This window comes from Protomyctophum bolini (assembly GCF_963924005.1).
Source record: "Protomyctophum bolini genome assembly, chromosome: 6".
Taxonomy (NCBI): Eukaryota; Metazoa; Chordata; class Actinopteri; order Myctophiformes; family Myctophidae; genus Protomyctophum; species Protomyctophum bolini.
The window spans coordinates 41,160,882-41,178,653 of record NC_137867.1 but is presented as its reverse complement, the minus strand read 5'-3'; the positions used below and the strand labels follow the sequence as shown (position 1 = coordinate 41,178,653).

General features: G+C 47.1%; 1 protein-coding gene across 1 annotated transcript in view; it reads left to right on the top strand.

Moving 5' to 3' along the window:
- cux2b (cut-like homeobox 2b) overlaps nt 1-17,772 on the top strand; it is a gene marked incomplete at its 5' end in the record, with an annotated part of 156,170 nt that overhangs the window by 121,653 nt on the left and 16,745 nt on the right. The window contains 11 exons of the mRNA XM_080767058.1: nt 3,430-3,496; nt 7,652-7,700; nt 8,557-8,661; nt 9,259-9,450; nt 9,593-9,651; nt 9,748-9,796; nt 10,123-10,219; nt 11,134-11,645; nt 12,702-12,918; nt 14,740-14,844; nt 17,554-17,765. Coding sequence (XP_080623184.1) covers nt 3,430-3,496; nt 7,652-7,700; nt 8,557-8,661; nt 9,259-9,450; nt 9,593-9,651; nt 9,748-9,796; nt 10,123-10,219; nt 11,134-11,645; nt 12,702-12,918; nt 14,740-14,844; nt 17,554-17,765 — 1,664 coding nt within the window. The remainder of the gene's footprint in view (nt 1-3,429; nt 3,497-7,651; nt 7,701-8,556; nt 8,662-9,258; nt 9,451-9,592; nt 9,652-9,747; nt 9,797-10,122; nt 10,220-11,133; nt 11,646-12,701; nt 12,919-14,739; nt 14,845-17,553; nt 17,766-17,772) is intronic.

Below are 17,772 nucleotides of genomic sequence, written 5' to 3'. Positions count from 1 at the left end.
GATAGGAGCAGTAGTGAAGAGTCTCTTAAGCAGCTGGAGGGCAGCAGCAGCCTCAGGGGTCCACTTGAACTTGGTCGTGGTAGAGGTGAGGGCTGTCAGGGGGGCTGCAACACGGCTGTAGTTCCTGATGAAGCGGCGATAGAAATTTGCAAACCCCAAGAACCGCTGGAGCTGTTTGCGGGTGGTCGGCTGTGGCCACTCGGAAACCGCTGTCACCTTGGAAGGATCCATGCTCATCTTCCCCTCAGCGATGATGAAACCCAGGTAGGAGGTGCTGGGCACATGGAACTCACACTTCTCGGCCTTCACAAAAAGCTTGTTCTCAAGGAGCCTCTGCAGGACCAGGCGGACATGTTGGACGTGTTCAGCCAGGTTCTTAGAAAAGACAAGGATGTCATCAAGAAAAACAAAAACAAAACGGTTAAGCATGTCTCTTAATACATCGTTAACCATAGCTTGGAATACGGCAGGGGCGTTAGTGAGTCCAAACGGCATCACAAGGTACTCAAAATGCCCTAGGGGAGTGTTGAATGCCGTCTTCCACTCGTCACCCTTGCGGATACGGACCAGGTGGTAGGCATTGCGCAGATCCAGTTTAGAAAAAACAGTGGCACCCTCAAGGGGTTCAAACGCAGAGTTAATGAGTGGTAGGGGATAACGGTTCTTGACTGTGATATTGTTTAAGCCTCTATAATCAATGCAGGGTCTCAGACTGCCATCCTTTTTCCCAACAAAGAAAAAACCTGCCCCCACAGGTGAAGAGGAGGGACGAATGAGGCCAGCAGCCAGAGATGTCTGAATGTAATCTTCCATAGACTCACGTTCAGGGCGAGAGAGGTTGTACAGGCGGCTTCCTGGCAGAGGGGCGTCAGGCAGTAGCACAATTTCACAGTCAAATGGCCGGTGTGGTGGGAGAGAGAGAGCCCGCTGTTTGCTAAAAACCTCTCCCAACTCGTGGTACTCAGAAGGAATGGTGGACAGGTCAGGAGGAGTTACTGGAGGAGCAGAAATTAGAGGGTTAGGGCCCAGGGCTGATTTGAGACAACAGGAATGACATAAAACACTCCAGCTCCGAATAGTGCCTGACTTCCAGTCAACATGAGGATTGTGTAACATTAACCATGGAATTCCAAGAATCAGAGATATATCAGGGGAACTCAACACAAAGAAACTGATAAATTCTTGGTGGTTACCGGACAGGTGCAGCCTTAAAGGTTCAGTCCTCTGGGTGACAAGGGCTAACAACTCCCCACTCAAAGTCTTGGTCTTAAGAGGCACTTCTAGATCAATAAGGGGAATATCAAGCTTCTCACACACAGAGGCATCAATGAAATTCTCATCTGCGCCAGAATCTAATAACGCAGAAAATGAGTGCACTGTACCTTTAATGACCAGCTGCGCTTGGAGAGGAGTTCTCGTGGTAGAGGTGTGACGAGTTGTTTGGGCCATCAGTCCCCTCCTGACTGAGAGCCCCTGTCTTTTCCCGACAACAGGGAGCATTGGTGAATAAAGTGGCCTGGCTTGCCACAGTAAAAACAGCTGTTGCTCTGCTGGCGGCGCTGGCGCTCCTCCGTCGTTAACGGTGCACGAGCTCGACCGACCTGCATCGGCTCGGGCTCGTTCGAGGTCGGAGGCCCTCGGGTATACTCGGAGGAAGACGAAGACCCACGTGGTGGAGAGCGTCGGGGAGAGAACACACGGGACTGGGAGGAACGCCCACCTCTCTCCCTCTGTCGTTCGCGGAGCCGGTTATCGAGGCGAATGGTCAAGGAGATGAGAGAATCCAGATCGTCACACTCGTTGCGAGCTGCCAAATCATCCTTGATAGCCTCGGACAAGCCATGTTGAAAAACCTCCTGTAGCGCGACGTCATCCCATCTGCTTTCAGCGGCGAGGGAGCGAAATTCAACAGCGTACTTCGCCACGCTTCTGGAGCCTTGCTTCAAATTCAACAGCCGCTTGGACGCCTCCCTTCCCTTCACAGGGTGATCGAATACGGCTCTCATAGCCTGGGTGAATGCCTCGAAAGAATAACAAACGTGGGACTGGCTCTCCCATACTGGTCTCGCCCAGGCCAAGGCTTCTCCCTTCAAACTGCCTAGAAGATAGGCGATGCGGGACCGCTCAGTGGAATAAGCCTGCGGCTGAAGATCGAAGACGAGAGAACACTGCAGGAGGAAATCACCACAGGAGCCCAGGTCACCGTCGTAACGCTCCGGTGCTGGAGCATGAGGCTCCCGAGAGGAGCCAGGGTGTGCGGCAGGTAGGCTCACCGAATCCGCATCACGGGGAAGGGGTTGAGGCTGGGCAGCGTTGGTGCTTAGATCTCTGCGTAGACTGGTCATGTTGCTGGAAAGGTCTCGCATGCCATCCATAATTTCTCTCAAAGCTTGATCATGAGTTCCAAGTAGCACAGCCTGACCAGCCAAAGCCTGGTGGATGGTGTCTGAGTCTGCTGGGTTCATAATGGCTCAGTGATACTGTCAAGGCAGACAGGGAACCCAGAAGCAGACAGAACAGACAGGGAAACTGGGTAGATGCAAAAACTATAGAGTCTTTATTCACTCCAAAACACAGAAGTTCAAGGCAACGTTCAAGGCAAAAAATAGCTTAGTCCAAAAGGTCCCAGGTTCCAGAAAATAATACTTAGGTCTTCGTTGGAGCTGCGTGGAGAAGTGGTCAGGCTGGCAGGCAGGTACTAGTACAACAGCACAGAGGTGTGCACTGGCCGTAGGGGAATTATCACTGAGCACTGTGTGCCATCACAGCCAGGTTTAAGTTGCCAGCCAGGTGATTGCCAGATGGGGACCAGCCAGGCAATCACCAGGACACACCTCTCCACAGATAGAATGCAGCTCCAACCTAAAGGACATAGAAAATAACAGTTAGAACAGACAGATCATCAAGCTGCCATGACAGTAATCCTGAAATGTATTGTATGAGCTTTTGTTTTAAGTTTTTGTATTTTTATTTTTTACATTCACTGAAGTTGAACTTATTTAAATAAACTGTATATTTGACCCATTCTGTATGCTAGAATATATTAATACAACGTCCCTACTTTTCCATTTAGCTGGTGTCGGGTAGGAAACCCTACCTGTTGACAATGTCAGTAAAGTTCTTTGAACCAGATGGCACACCGGATCATTGCAATTATACCTTTCCTTGGGGGAAAACTTCACTAGCTTTAATTAAAATGATCTCTAAACACAAGACATAAAAGCTATGATTAAGGTGGCAGTTTTAAGAATGCTCCAGACAACGGCGTTTTCCCAAGACAGAATATTTTGGAAACTTTTGAAAACTTGCCTAAAACTTAGATGACCCCCACCCCCAAAAAAGGCATTGTAGCTTTAAAGTCACATACGTAGGTCTTGCCCCCGCCCCCTCCCTGAGATTGTTATGTCACTTCCTCTCCTGTTCCTCCAGCTCTGAACACCGCACAGACAGAACTACTGGACCTGCGGTGTCACTACAACCAGGAGATGAGCAACAAGTAAGACTGAATCTCCCTCTGTGTACTGCAGTCTATGGTTTACTCCTGTTCGCCGTGTCTTTACTTTATAGTTCAAATGAGAACATGCATTCTGTCCTGGTTTGAGGTGCAGCACTAAGGGTTGGCCAGAATGGCCACAGCAGTGAGACACAACTTTTCAGCTACAAGGAGTTGGTGCACCTCAGTTGTTCTCTCTGTGCAAAACAACACACAAGTTGACAACGACAACAACAAACACCTTTCATGGTTAATGACATTAAGAACTACAGAAAATAAATGGAAATGCCGACAATACACATACATGGTGCACCAAAGTACTCACCAAAGAAAGAAAATAAGGGCTACTTTGCTGTGTGTGTACTCACCAAAGAAAGAAAATAAGGGCTACTTTGCTGTGTGTGTACTCACCAAAGAAAGAAAATAAGGGCTACTTTGCTGTGTGTGTACTCACCAAAGAAAGAAATTAAGGGCTACTTGTGTGTGCACACGCGCGTGCGTGCGTGCGCAGCAAGCATCTCTCAAGTCCCAAACTCTTTAAGTTGCAATTCCTTCAATTGACATCTCCATTTGTGAGACAGAAAAGTCCAATCTGATTGTATTAAACAATGATGAACTCACTGAAATTGCAGCTCCGCTGACAGTTTTAGCTATTCTCTTTGTCTCTGTAAAGTGTTATAGTTTCACATTTATCCACCGTTGTCATGTTATGTCGGTAAACTGCAGCCAAATTTAAAATTATTTTGCTGTGTTTAACCATGCATTACCTGAGTAAAGTTGTTTTGGGGAGTGCTCGTTTTTAATCACTCAACGTCTCAAAGCGGGTGGTCTACGCAGGGCATTGAGTGATTTAAAACAGGTGCTCCGGCCCCTAAACAACACATGCAGGTGTAAAACAAGCACAGCAAAAGAAAATTAAACCGAGCATTTAGAAGAATAGCAGCTGCATGGATTTTAGAGAAACATAGGTGACACCGGTGGATTTCTGTGACTGCTTTACAGAGACAAATAGGACATCCCAAGCTGTCCGTGGAGGTGTATAATATTGGTGAGCTTGTTATTGAATACATTCAGATTATAGATTAGATAGATAGAATACTATATTGGCAGTTTAAAACAATTACAACAATGTCATCAATTTGGAACACGTACAGTACACGAAAAAGCCGAAGCTTGTTTACATTGTGGTCCACCTGTGGAATTTAGAGGTCGGGACGAGTGCTATACTGTCGGGGTCCTAAAATATATATATATTTTAAAATATATATATTTTAAAATATATATTAAAATATCTTTAAATTTATTTTTGTATTTCCATGCAGCAAGCTATATTATGCTCAGATGATTTCTATTCATGTTAGGATAAATTTGCCGTGCTCCGGTATGACGGAAGCATACAGCATACGGCGAGACTATTCCAAATGTAAACGCTAAGGAATGCCATTGTAGAAGCAAGAGAGAGGAATGAGAGAGAGTGACTCAGCTACTAATCCAAGTCGATGAGAGAGGTCTGTGTTTGCCTGCACCGGGCAGCCGGGCTGGGCCTTGACAGCCCTCAAGAAGAACTGCTCCATTTAAAGATTGCTTCAGAAAACACTCTACCTTGTCCTGGTCTTTGAGCACAATGTACATATCCAGCAGCAACGCCACACGGCCGAAATGAATCTGAGGCTTCTATGAAGGATGTCGATAGACATTCAAAGTAAACACTCCTTTTTGTTTGGGCTGTGCCCCGGACCACAGTGAGACGCCCTGCTAATGGATTCTTTTTCTCCCAGGCTTAATCCATGGCGCAAATTGAACTGATGTTTCCAGGACCCAGCACCATCCATTTTGTTGGATTAGATGCAGTTTTTCAGTTTGGCCCATGATACTAGATACCTTTTGAGGGGGGGGCGACTGTGGCTCAGGAGGTAGAGCAGGTCGTCCAATGATCTATGGGTCGGTGGTTCGAATCCCGGCTCCTCCTGTCTACATGTCGAAGTGTCCTTGGCCAAGACACTGAACCCCAAATTGCTCCCGATGTGCTGGTTGTTACCTTGCATGGCTTCTGCCACAATCGGTGTATGAATGGGTGAATGTAAAGCGCCTTGGATAAAAGGCGCTATATAAATGCACCATTTACCATTTTGATGTATACCGGCGTTAGAGGGGACTTGTGTGTGTGTGTGTGTGTGCGCGTGTGCGCAGGTTTGCTGGTGTGTTGACACTAACTAAGCCCCTGAACACCCGCAGGGCCGCGTGAAGATATTCATTTACAGTAGGAGGTGCTTGAACGTTCAGTAGGGGGTGCACGCGCATTTTCACACGGAAAAGTGGCTTTTACTTTCCCCCTCGGTTATATGAACAAACTGACACAGGCAATTAAGGATAAGGATAAGGCGCCGATACTGTGATACGGCATATTTATTAGGCCTAGTAACAGAAATCTGTTCCGATTTATTATTATTATTTCCAAGGGGGTCTGTGCCTCGGGCCATGAACACCTGTCTCTCTCTCTCTCACACGCACACACACACATGCACGCACGCACATGCACACACACACACACGCACACAGTACAGTTATCCCTCCTTGACCCCGAGCCCGCGGAACCCCGGAGCCTGCCTCTATTACTCTCACTGACCGTTTCCTCAATGTTGATAAGCAAGACTATTTGTCTGCTCCGGCTTGAGTAGGCGAGCAGGTAATCAATACAAAACATTTTCCGTCCAGCACAAGTTCATTAAACGTGGAGGTGACACCTGTTACGTTTTTTTTTTGTTGCTGCTGTCAGTATAGAGCGCCATCTATCCTGGGCTTATTGATAAAGGCCCAGCCGAGACCCTCGGAAAACGATAGCTGATCTCCACGACACAATATCGGTGCTAATTAATGCCAGGTAGGTATAGGATCGGAAGCACTTTTGCTCGAGGCATTTACAGCATCCCATTGATCGTGCATTTTACCGTTAAGAAACACCACAAGCGGAAGTATGCTGAATACTTCAGGAGAAGAAGAAGAAAAAAAGAGTTGTGTTATTGAGTTGTCGTTTTAGTTATGCATACAGACCTAATTGAGGTTAAAGAAACTGTTTGGTGCAAAATATGTAAGGAAGGAGACATGTACTGTAGTTTGATAGAGATGTGAAAAATATCTATAATGTCCTTTTTAACACTTTGTAGAGCAGATTATTTCTTTGTCCTGTAACTTCAGAAATCTATGTGCATAATTAAATCGACATCGCACTCCTTGTTAATTCATCCTTCTCTGCTACCTTTTGAAAATCGGGTCCCACGTGTGCCAAAAACGAATCTGTTGAACTTCAAACAAAATCATGAATAATCTTGCTGAGCAGCTATTTAAATTAGACTTGTGTGATTGTGAGATGTCTGTATGTTGGGGTTCAATCTCAAAAGAGTTCCAGCAGCACATTGGGGTATTAGCCATCTGCTATATAGCCTTATATGTATCATTTCCACATTCGAGTCTATCAGATTCCCTGCCAAAATATAACCGTTGAAGGTAACTTTCCTTCATCAAGCAACCAATACATCGTACAATGTATAACTTGATGTATGTTGACCTCAGACATCTGTAGATGTTTCACAGGGCTTTGAAACATGGTATTTGCAAGCAATGTCGTCTTGTCTTTTCAATAAAATATTAGTCTCCACTTGGATGGAGGATTGGGTCTTGTAGTCCACTGTGTGTGTGTGTGTGTGTGTGTGTGTGTGTGTGTGTGTGTGTGTGGGGGGGGGGGGGTGTCTCATCGGGTGAGAATTGTATACGACGGAAACGACCTCTGTAATCAATTAAAATCCCTCTATTATTAAAAAAAAAAAGACGTGATGAGTGATGACTTGATTGAGGGGATTCTATAATTAATTAATGTGGCGCTGGAATTTGCATAATTTGCGCAGAATGTTACTATGCACTGCAGTCGTTTAATGTCAAATATAATTCAGAATGCACAATGTCATCTATATATAATGCATAATATAAAGTACATATTAACAAATAATAATGAGTGAGGCATTGTGAGTATAGTTTACTACTTCGTCACTGACCCTTGTTTCTTTGTGTGTGCGTGTGTGTGTGTGCGTGTGTGTGTGTGTGTGTGTGTGTGTGTGTACGTGTGTACGTGTGTTTATGTGTGTGCGCGTGCGTGCGTTCCAGGGCAGAGGAGGTGGGCACCATCGTGACGAACCTGGAGAAGGCGAACCAGGTGAGTTGTGAGCTGCATCATGTCGTTCCTCACGCCGTTCTCTCTCTCCCTCTTGATTGAGACACTCCTTCGTTAAGGTAATCACTCCTCTAATCAAGCCTCGGTTGTAATTAGACACCCTGCGTCCTGCGCATACTCTCAGCCACCCCTCCTCCCCTCCCCTCCCCCCGAGCCTGTGATTAGCGAGTGTAAACCCGAGCTTCTGTCGGTGGGCTCTGCCGCCGCGAGGTTCCACTCGGCGGAGGACGGCAGAGGCTGCCGAGCACGGTGGATGCCAGAGCTCAGTGTGTGCGCGGACGGGGCTCTTAGTTACCTCGTTACCTTGATTGCTTCCTCTCCCAGTCATACCTCTACTCTTCACTCTGTTTCTACTGTATCTCTTGCCTTCTCCTCTTTTTCTTTATTTCTCTCTCTCTCTCTCTCTCTCTCTCTCTCTCTCTCTCTCTCTCTCTCTCTCTCTCTCTCTCTCTCTATCTCTCCCCCCACCAGCAGCTCCTAGATAGATGTCCTCAAAATGTATCATTAATTAGCAGCTAGGGCCCGGTGTGACGGAGCGAGCAGGTAAACCGTTTGGGGAGAGACAGAAAGTGGGCTGACTAAACAGCGCCATCAGCAGAATAGAATGAGTGAGTGAGCGGTGGTACGTTGCACACTTCTGGGCTGGGGGGGGGGGGGGGGGGGGGGGTGGAGGCCTGGCTTCGACTCTTTAAATTCCAGGGCACGGACGTCGTCCATTGATTCGATTTGTGCCGTATCTGGGTCCTCCGTGAGGCCGATGGAGTGATAGCACCTCTCTGTTTGAGGGCTGTATAACGATGGAGTGAAGTAACGTGCTGATGGTGCCGTCTGTGTGCAGAAAGCGGAAATGGCCCAGAGGGAGGTGGAGAGGCTAAAGAAGCAGCTGGCCGGTGCCCAGAACGCCACCCCAGGGAGCTGCCACCCCGCAGAGGGCACCAGTGGGGTAAGAATTAAGAACACATTTTCCCCAACCTCTGACGTTAGTACCCTATATTGCAATAACTCTTCGGTTCCACGTGTGTCGATACGACTGCTTACGTTGCCGTTAAATGGACATCACGGAGCAGTTACGGTAGGGGGCGGCAGTGGCTCAGAGGGTAGAGTGGCCAGTAGAGCAGCTGGATGGAGAGCAGAGTTGGTGTCGAAGTGTCCTTGAGCAAGACTCTATAGTCTGAACTCCACATTGCTCCTCGTGATGTGCAGGTTCAGGTGCCTTGCATGGTTTCCTCCGCCACCGGTGCATGAATGTGTGTGTGAGTGAATGGGTGAATGTAATGCACAATCTATGTAAAGTGCCTTGGATAAAGGTTCTATATAAATGCACCATTTACTTATACCATTTACGATCTGAAATCAATTTTGATTTGAGTGAGTTATATATTATACATAAATAAGAGTATGAGAGCTCGCTTAGGGAGACGGCAGAGGAGGATGTGAGTTTCTAGACGGCATCGGAGGCTCTTTCTTCTTAGTCTCTTCATCTCCTACTGCGTTCTCACTCTTCCAGCGTGGCTCACATGTTCTCTTCTCACCCTGTCAGGAGAGAGATGAGAAGGGAGAAGTGTTGCCCTCCCAGCTGGAGGCCGCTCTGCTCGCTAAAGACCGCGAAATCCTCCGCCTGCTCGACAACGTTCAGAGGCTCCAGTTCACGCTGCAGGAAGTTCGGGAGACCTCGGCCAATCAGATCCTGGAGCTGGAGCGCCAGCTGGCCTATAAGACGGAAGCTATTGAGGTAAAGTGATTCCAACACATCGGAAGTGACAGCGCACAAACGAACGCCATTAGAGTGCTGCTCAGTAGCTCTGATTATTAATGAGGACTCTCTTAATGTGCATTGAAAAAGTGCCTCCTCTCTTTTTTTCTCTCCATTTCAGAGATTAGAAGCTAAACTGCAATCCCAGATGGACTACGAAGAGATTAAAACGGAGCTCAGGTGAGATTTTGGGGCATAGATGGTATTTGTAATGAATGCTGCTGCATGTGTAGAACCCAAACTTATGTTTTATTCTTTATTTTCCACTCCCTTTAGCATCCTGAAGGTGATGAAGCTTGCCTCAGCAAATGGCAGTTCGTCCCAGGTGAGATATTCTGCTTGGTTTTGCACTTTTTTCCCCTCTTCTTCCTCTGGTTCAGTCAGTCTTATTGTTCATACAGCCCCATTACACAGAGTATAGCCTGCCTGCCTTCTAGCAAACCACTCTTTTGTTTTGTTCTTAATGTTCCCCTGGTGTCGGTGAGAAAAAAAACTACAGCAGTTCCATTGAATGGCTCAGTAACCGGCATCCATTGTAGGGATATGTGTTTCCTGCTATAATAGATTAATCGAAATGTAACAGCTTTTGTTTGTGCCCTGTGTGTGTGTGTGTGTGTGTGTGTGTGTGTGTGTGTGTGTGTGTGTGTGTAGGATTCTGTCAAGGCTGCAGAGGCTCTTTTGCTGGACAAAGAGGCCTTTCTCCCATCTCAGTACCTGGCAGAGAAGGCTCGCATCTTGCACAGCAACGGTATGGCCGCTACATAACTGTCTAGCCTGTGTCTGCATGGAAGCCATTTGCAGTAAACAACCAAATATTTGTTTGAATACATGGTCAGCATCGCTTTGTACAGAAGATTCGCTGTATATAATTGCGTTTCAATAGCTTTAAAGCATAAAACAGGTTGCTCTTCACTGCCCTTATCAATCTGTCTTTCTTCTACTAGACCAATTTCATTTATTGTCTGCAAAACTTCCAAAGTTTGCGTGATTGGCCCGTTTTGAACAAAATGTCTCAAATAATTAACGTAGTGTGCAATTTACGTGACATTCCTACTAGGCCGAGGAATAAATCCCACCATTTTCACATTGGCCTGTTCTAGTGCCAGACTGCCGGTAGCTTTTGCAAATAAGCAACAAAATGCCTCATATCATGAATTTGAATGTCCAATTGACATCAAAGGCTTGGCACCTTTTTTACAATGGCCTATCATAGCGCCACCAGGAGGCCACAATATCCCTACCTGATCTGGTGGAGACCTGTGCTCTGAGGAGCACGTTTTCTAGTGTTTCGTTTTTGAGGGGCGCCAGGCCCTCCTATGGTTTAATGTTTGTTTTTAGTTCAATGTTTGTTTCAAAAATGCCATTGACAATGAAGGGAACATTTACGTCATATTGTACCTCATTACGTCATATTGTCTCTTTATTGTTAATGGCATTTAATATTTGTGTTGGCACCGTTTGTTTTACATCACCTGCATTACATCACCTAATCAACATGAGTTAGACTTTAATATATTAGTCCACACTTCACACCTGGGTTGTAATTTTTAAATTCAACATGTATCTTTTGTCAGTATTAGTCGCACATTCACTAGTAGTCCTATACAGTATTTACAGTATCAAGGAGAGCAATCCCATTCACCTCAACTGACTTTTCTCCAGATGACGAGCAGTCTGAGGACTCTGGCAGGGAGATGATGCTGATGATGGGGAGGCCGCCAGCCTCCCACTCGTCCTCCTCCCACGGGGGGGAAGGAGGCCGTGCCTCCTCCCCCAGTCCCGGCCCCCCCACCGCCACCCTGGACAGAGGGGGGTCCTCCTCCTCCTCTTCCGGCCCCCACCACGACCTCCCCCTCCTCCCCCGGCCCTTCTCGGTGTCCCCGTCGTGCTCCGCGGAGCGCCTCTCGGGCGACCACGTCCTCCACAAGCAGCTGCTGTCTCCGCTCTTCAAGAAGGAAGGCACCAGCGGCCTCATGGCGTTCCCCACCGCCCTCTACGCCGCCAAGGCCGCGCTCATGTCGGCCAATCACCATCAGGGAGGAGGGCCCACGACGACGGGGTCAGGTGGCGCGCAGAGCGAGGCCGGCCTGCCCGGCGGCAGCGACCAATCGGAGAGCGGCAGCTCCACGGCCGGCGACGAGGACCAGCTGGACACGGCGGAGATCGCCTTCCAGGTCAGGGACGGGATTATTGATCCATTATGTCATTGATTATTGATGACCTTATGATCGCCTTCCAGGTTAGGGGCGGAGTTATTGATTCATTATTTCATTGATTATTGATGACCTTATCGATGCCTTCCAGGTTAGGGACGGGAGTTATTGATTCATTATGTCATTGATTATTGATGACCTTATGATCGCCTTCCAGGTTAGGGGCGGAGTTATTGATTCATTATTTCATTGATTATTGATGACCTTATCGATGCCTTCCAGGTTAGGGACGGGAGTTATTGATTCATTATGTCATTGATTATTGATGACCTTATGATCGCCTTCCAGGTTAGAGACGGGAGTTATTGATTCATTATGTCATTGATTATTGATGACCTTATGATTGCCTTCCAGGTTAGGGGCGGAGTTATTGATTAATTATGTCATTGATTATTGATGACCTTATCGATGCCTTCCAGGTTAGAGACGGGATTATTGATTCATTATTTCATTGATTATTGATGACCTTATCGATGCCTTCCAGGTTAGGGACGGGATTATTGATTAATTATGTCATTGATTATTGATGACCTTATCGATCGATTAACCGGTTAGTTGATGAGCGGCGTTTAAAAAAAAGAAATATCTGAGAATCTTAATTTTCCTGTCTAACATAAATTTGTTGATTTACAGAAAGAATACTAAAGGCATATTTTATTCCTTAATCAAATATATTTTTTTACCATTTGAGTTACAGGGCCAGGCAATGGCATGGTTGTTTGAGGAATAAAATGAAATGAAAAGTGCACAGTCTTGTCTGTCACATCACATGCAAAAGCAGATACGTTTCTGTGACTACCAAGGGGGGGGGGGGGGGGGGGGGACTTTTTTAAAACCGGCACACATCGTGCGTTCTTCTGCCTCACACGCACACACAGCAGGCGGCATTACATTCGCAGAGAACCACCCAGTGATATAGAACCGCGCAATTGTCAATTAACTGTTACCTGCTAAGTTTAATTGAAGAACATCTTAACGGCGATTAATCGCTTAACTTTTTAACATCCCTCCTTCCAGGTGAAAGAGCAGCTGCTGAAGCACAACATCGGGCAGCGTGTGTTCGGCCACTACGTGCTGGGTCTGTCCCAGGGCTCGGTCAGCGAGATCCTGGCTCGGCCCAAACCCTGGAGGAAGCTGACGGTGAAGGGCAAGGAGCCTTTTATCAAGATGAAGCAGTTCCTGTCTGACGAGCAGAACATCCTGGCCCTCAGGACCATCCAGGTCCGGCAGAGAGGTGAGTGGACCGCTCCAAACGCTTTATTATCAGGACCATCCAGGTCCGGCAGAGAGGTGAGTGGACCGCTCCAAACACTTTATTATCAGGACCATCCAGGTCCGGCAGAGAGGTGAGTGGACCGCTCCAAACACTTTATTATCAGGACCATCCAGGTCCAGCAGAGAGGTGAGTGGACCGCTCCAAACACTTTATTATCAGGACCATCCAAGTCCGGCAGAGAGGTGAGTGGACCGCTCCAAACACTTTATTAACAGGACCATCCAGGTCCAGCAGAGAGGTGAGTGGACCGCTCCAAACACTTTATTGGACCATCCAGGTCCGGCAGAGAGGTGAGTGGACCGCTCCAAACACTTTATTATCAGGACCATCCAGGTCCGGCAGAGAGGTGAGTGGACCGCTCCAAATGCTTTATTATCAGGACCATCCAGGTCCAGCAGAGAGGTGAGTGGACCTCTGGACACTTTATTATCAGGACCATCCAGGTCCAGCAGAGAGGTGAGTGGACCTCTGGACACTTTACAGCCTGCATATATATGTCACATAAGCTATATAGAGATATTTCCTATTATGTGCATAATATCCACATCATTTGCACATCTTATATGAACCTGAATATGGCATATATTCTGCATATAAGTGTCATATATTGGCAAAATACTGTATGTTCAGATATTTAAAATGAGACCATAGCACCACCATTAGCCTTTTCATGTCACGCACCCCCCAGAAGGTGTGCGCGCACCACAGGGGGTGCACGCTCCACATTTTGGGAATCCCTGGCATAAGCACTGGTTCACAAACACTGGGTCGGGACCCATTTGTAGGTCGTGGACACATTTTTGTGGGTCCTTTTTATATTTGCTTCCTACATTTTGTTTTTAATTAGTATTATTCAAAACATAAAAGAACATCCCCAGAAAAGCTAAATTTATCATGAATTAAAAACAAATATTCCCCCCCCCCCCCAGTAATTTCATGAAGAAATCTTAAGAAAAAACAAAATAAATTAGACAACAAATGTATAAGTATTATAGTGAAAATAGCCGATCTACAAGCTCACAACGCGGCGCAAAGCGACGCGTTGTGAGATTGTAGATCTGCTATTTTCACTAGTTTGGGCAACAGCTCCAGACTTGCCAACAGCTCCAGACTTGCCAACAGCTCCAGACTTCCCTCTCCAGAGCAACATTAGTGACTTCCTCCTGGGGGATTCCGAGACGTTCCAAGGTCGATGTGTTTCCTCCAACTGCGCCTTGGTCTGCCCCGGGGTCTCCTCCCAGTGGGACGTGCGTCGGAACAGAACAGAACAACAACAATAATTTACAGTGTAGAAGTGAATTGTATTTTTAACTTGATGTTAATCTCACAACTCACTGGCATGTGGGACAATAAATATACAGGTTGCAGTGCACTATTCAATCTCACACTGGGGGTTTAGCTCTGCCAGACCAGTCTCTAAACCATGTCTAAACCTTTTTCTAATCCACTTGGCCCTCATCTTTAACTTCTACAAGGCTTTCCACTCCTGTGTTTGTTGTTACTTTTAAACTTTGTTTTCTCCCTAGATTCACCGCTTTTGAAAGTTGAGCTTTCCTGTAGCTACACTGCACCCTCAGACAGCGCACTCTCAAAGGCAGCCATTGATCTAGCAGTCAAAAGCAAAGCCTTGGAACTTACTCTCTGATCAACCTTCCCACTCACCCCCTCCCCTCTCTCTCTCTCTCTCTCTCTCTGTGTGTGTGTGTGTGTGTGTGTGTGTGTGTGTGTGTGTGTGTGTGTGTGTGTGTGTGTGTGTGTGTGTGTGTGTCTCTGTGGCAGGGAGCATCACTCCTCGAATTCGAACTCCTGAAACTGGGTCAGACGATGCCATCAAAAACATCTTGGAGCAGGCCAAGAAGGAGATCCAGTCTCAGCGAGGAGGAGGTGAGGATGCATATGGCTGTCGTAAGTCATCCTTCAAAGACCACCATTACGTTTTCTTTCCCACCCTTTCATTAATAAAAAAAAATACCATGAACATATTTTCATTCATATATTTCACATCCATTTCACCCAATATTCACCCATTGTTGGTGTAGTTCTACTACTACTTTTCTTACTTTGATTAGCAAACATATTTATAAATTGTTTCGCTAAAACAAATTTGAAATTATGTTCATTGATTTGTTTTGATATTTGATTTTGTATTTAAATGGAGTAGGCACAAATAAGCTTCAGCTTCAACCTACTACCTACTTGAACTAGGGGATTTTATTTTATTTTATAAAAAAGTCTCTTAAGTTTTGCAGCAACTCGTTTTCAATGGGGTCCCCATGGCACAACATAGAACAAGATACAATACACACTTCACAAACACAAATACACAAACAATACACAAAGGCTCTTCCTGCAACTCAAACCCTCCACAAACCCATTACATCAGTATACTTGTAACCTAAGGCTTCGTACACATAACAATGACAGAGCACAGAACAACTGTGCTGTGCTCTGCCTGTGTTTCATGGCCGCCCCAATGCTTTTCCAATGGAAGTCACATGGTTTGACCAAACAGTTGTGTGTGATGGGGGGAGGGGGGCAATCAAACACAAGTGTTTGGTCAAACCACGTGACTTCCATTGGAAAAGCATTGGGGGTGGCCATGAAACACGTACAGGCAGAGCAGAGCACAGCACAGTTGTTCTTTATGTGTGTACGAAGCCTTAGGCCTCATTCACACCTAACATTTTTGTTTGATGGCTGTTTTCTGGCCCTCTCCCCCCATCAAACAAAAATGTTTGGTGAAACCATGTGACTTCCATTGGAAATGCATTGACATACAGAAGACACAGGACACAAGTGTGTCTTAGGTGTGAGTGAGGCCTTATAGGTTCTTTAAGAAAAAACTGTACTATACCGTTTGTCAAAAAAGGATCAAACTTAAACTTAAACTTACAGCTAAAAGGAGTGGTGGGTGAGGATGTGTGAGTCTTACCCGTGTGGGTCTCTCTTTCTAAAAGGAGTGGTGGGTGGGGATGTGTTGTGAGTTTTAACCGTGTGGGTCTCTTTCTAAAAGGAGTGGTGGGTGGGGATGTGTTGTGAGTCTTAACCGTGTGGGTCTCTTTCTAAAAGGAGTGGTGGGTGGGGATGTGTTGAGTCTTAACCGTGTGGGTCTCTTTCTAAAAGGAGTGGTGGGTGGGGACGTGTGAGTCTTAAGCTTAACCGTGTGGGTCTCTTTCTAAAAGGAGTGGTGGGTGGGGATGTGTGAGTCTTAACCGCGTGGGTCTCTTTCTAAAAGGAGTGGTGGGTGGGGATGTGTTGTGAGTCTTAACCGTGTGGGTCTCTTTCTAAAAGGAGTGGTGGGTGGGGATGTGTGAGTCTTAACCGCGTGGGTCTCTTTCTAAAAGGAGTGGTGGGTGGGGATGTGTGAGTCTTAACCGCGTGGGTCTCTTTCTAAAAGGAGTGGTGGGTGGGGATGTGTTGTGAGTCTTAACCGCGTGGGTCTCTTTCTAAAAGGAGTGGTGGGTGGGGATGTGTGAGTCTTAAGCTTAACCGTGTGGGTCTCTTTCTAAAAGGAGTGGTGGGTGGGGACGTGTGAGTCTTAAGCTTAACCGTGTGGGTCTCTTTCTAAAAGGAGTGGTGGGTGGGGATGTGTTGTGAGTCTTAACCGTGTGGGTCTCTTTCTAAAAGGAGTGGTGGGTGGGGATGTGTGAGTCTTAAGCTTAACCGTGTGGGTCTCTTTCTAAAAGGAGTGGTGGGTGGGGACGTGTGAGTCTTAAGCTTAACCGTGTGGGTCTCTTTCTAAAAGGAGTGGTGGGTGGGGATGTGTTGAGTCTTAACCGTGTGGGTCTCTTTCTAAAAGGAGTGGTGGGTGGGGACGTGTGAGTCTTAAGCTTAACCGTGTGGGTCTCTTTCTAAAAGGAGTGGTGGGTGGGGATGTGTGAGTCTTAACCGCGTGGGTCTCTTTCTAAAAGGAGTGGTGGGTGGGGATGTGTTGTGAGTCTTAACCGTGTGGGTCTCTTTCTAAAAGGAGTGGTGGGTGGGGATGTGTGAGTCTTAACCGCGTGGGTCTCTTTCTAAAAGGAGTGGTGGGTGGGGATGTGTTGTGAGTCTTAACCGCGTGGGTCTCTTTCTAAAAGGAGTGGTGGGTGGGGACGTGTGAGTCTTAAGCTTAACCGTGTGGGTCTCTTTCTAAAAGGAGTGGTGGGTGGGGATGTGTTGTGAGTCTTAACCGTGTGGGTCTCTTTCTAAAAGGAGTGGTGGGTGGGGATGTGTGAGTCTTAAGCTTAACCGTGTGGGTCTCTTTCTAAAAGGAGTGGTGGGTGGGGACGTGTGAGTCTTAAGCTTAACCGTGTGGGTCTCTTTCTAAAAGGAGTGGTGGGTGGGGATGTGTTGAGTCTTAACCGTGTGGGTCTCTTTCTAAAAGGAGTGGTGGGTGGGGATGTGTTGTGAGTCTTAACCTCGTGGGTCTCTTTCTAAAAGGAGTGGTGGGTGGGGATGTGTGAGTCTTAACCTCGTGGGTCTCTTTCTAAAAGGAGTGGTGGGTGGGGATGTGTGAGTCTTAACCTCGTGGGTCTCTTTCTAAAAGGAGTGGTGGGTGGGGAACTGGGGATGTGTTGTGAGTCTTAACCGCGCGGGTCTCTCTTTACCGCCCAGGTGACGGGAAGTCGTCTCTGGGCAACTCCTCGGGCAGGAGCAGCAACGGGCCTGGCGGAGGGAGCAGCTCCGACGACACCATCAAGAACATCCTGGAGCAGGCCAGGAGGGAGATGGAGGCCCAGCAGCACGCCCTGCTGGAGATGGAGGTGTGCGGCGGCAGGACCTCCACCACCTCCAGCCTGGGCGCCGCAGCGGCTCACATGGCCCAGGTGACTC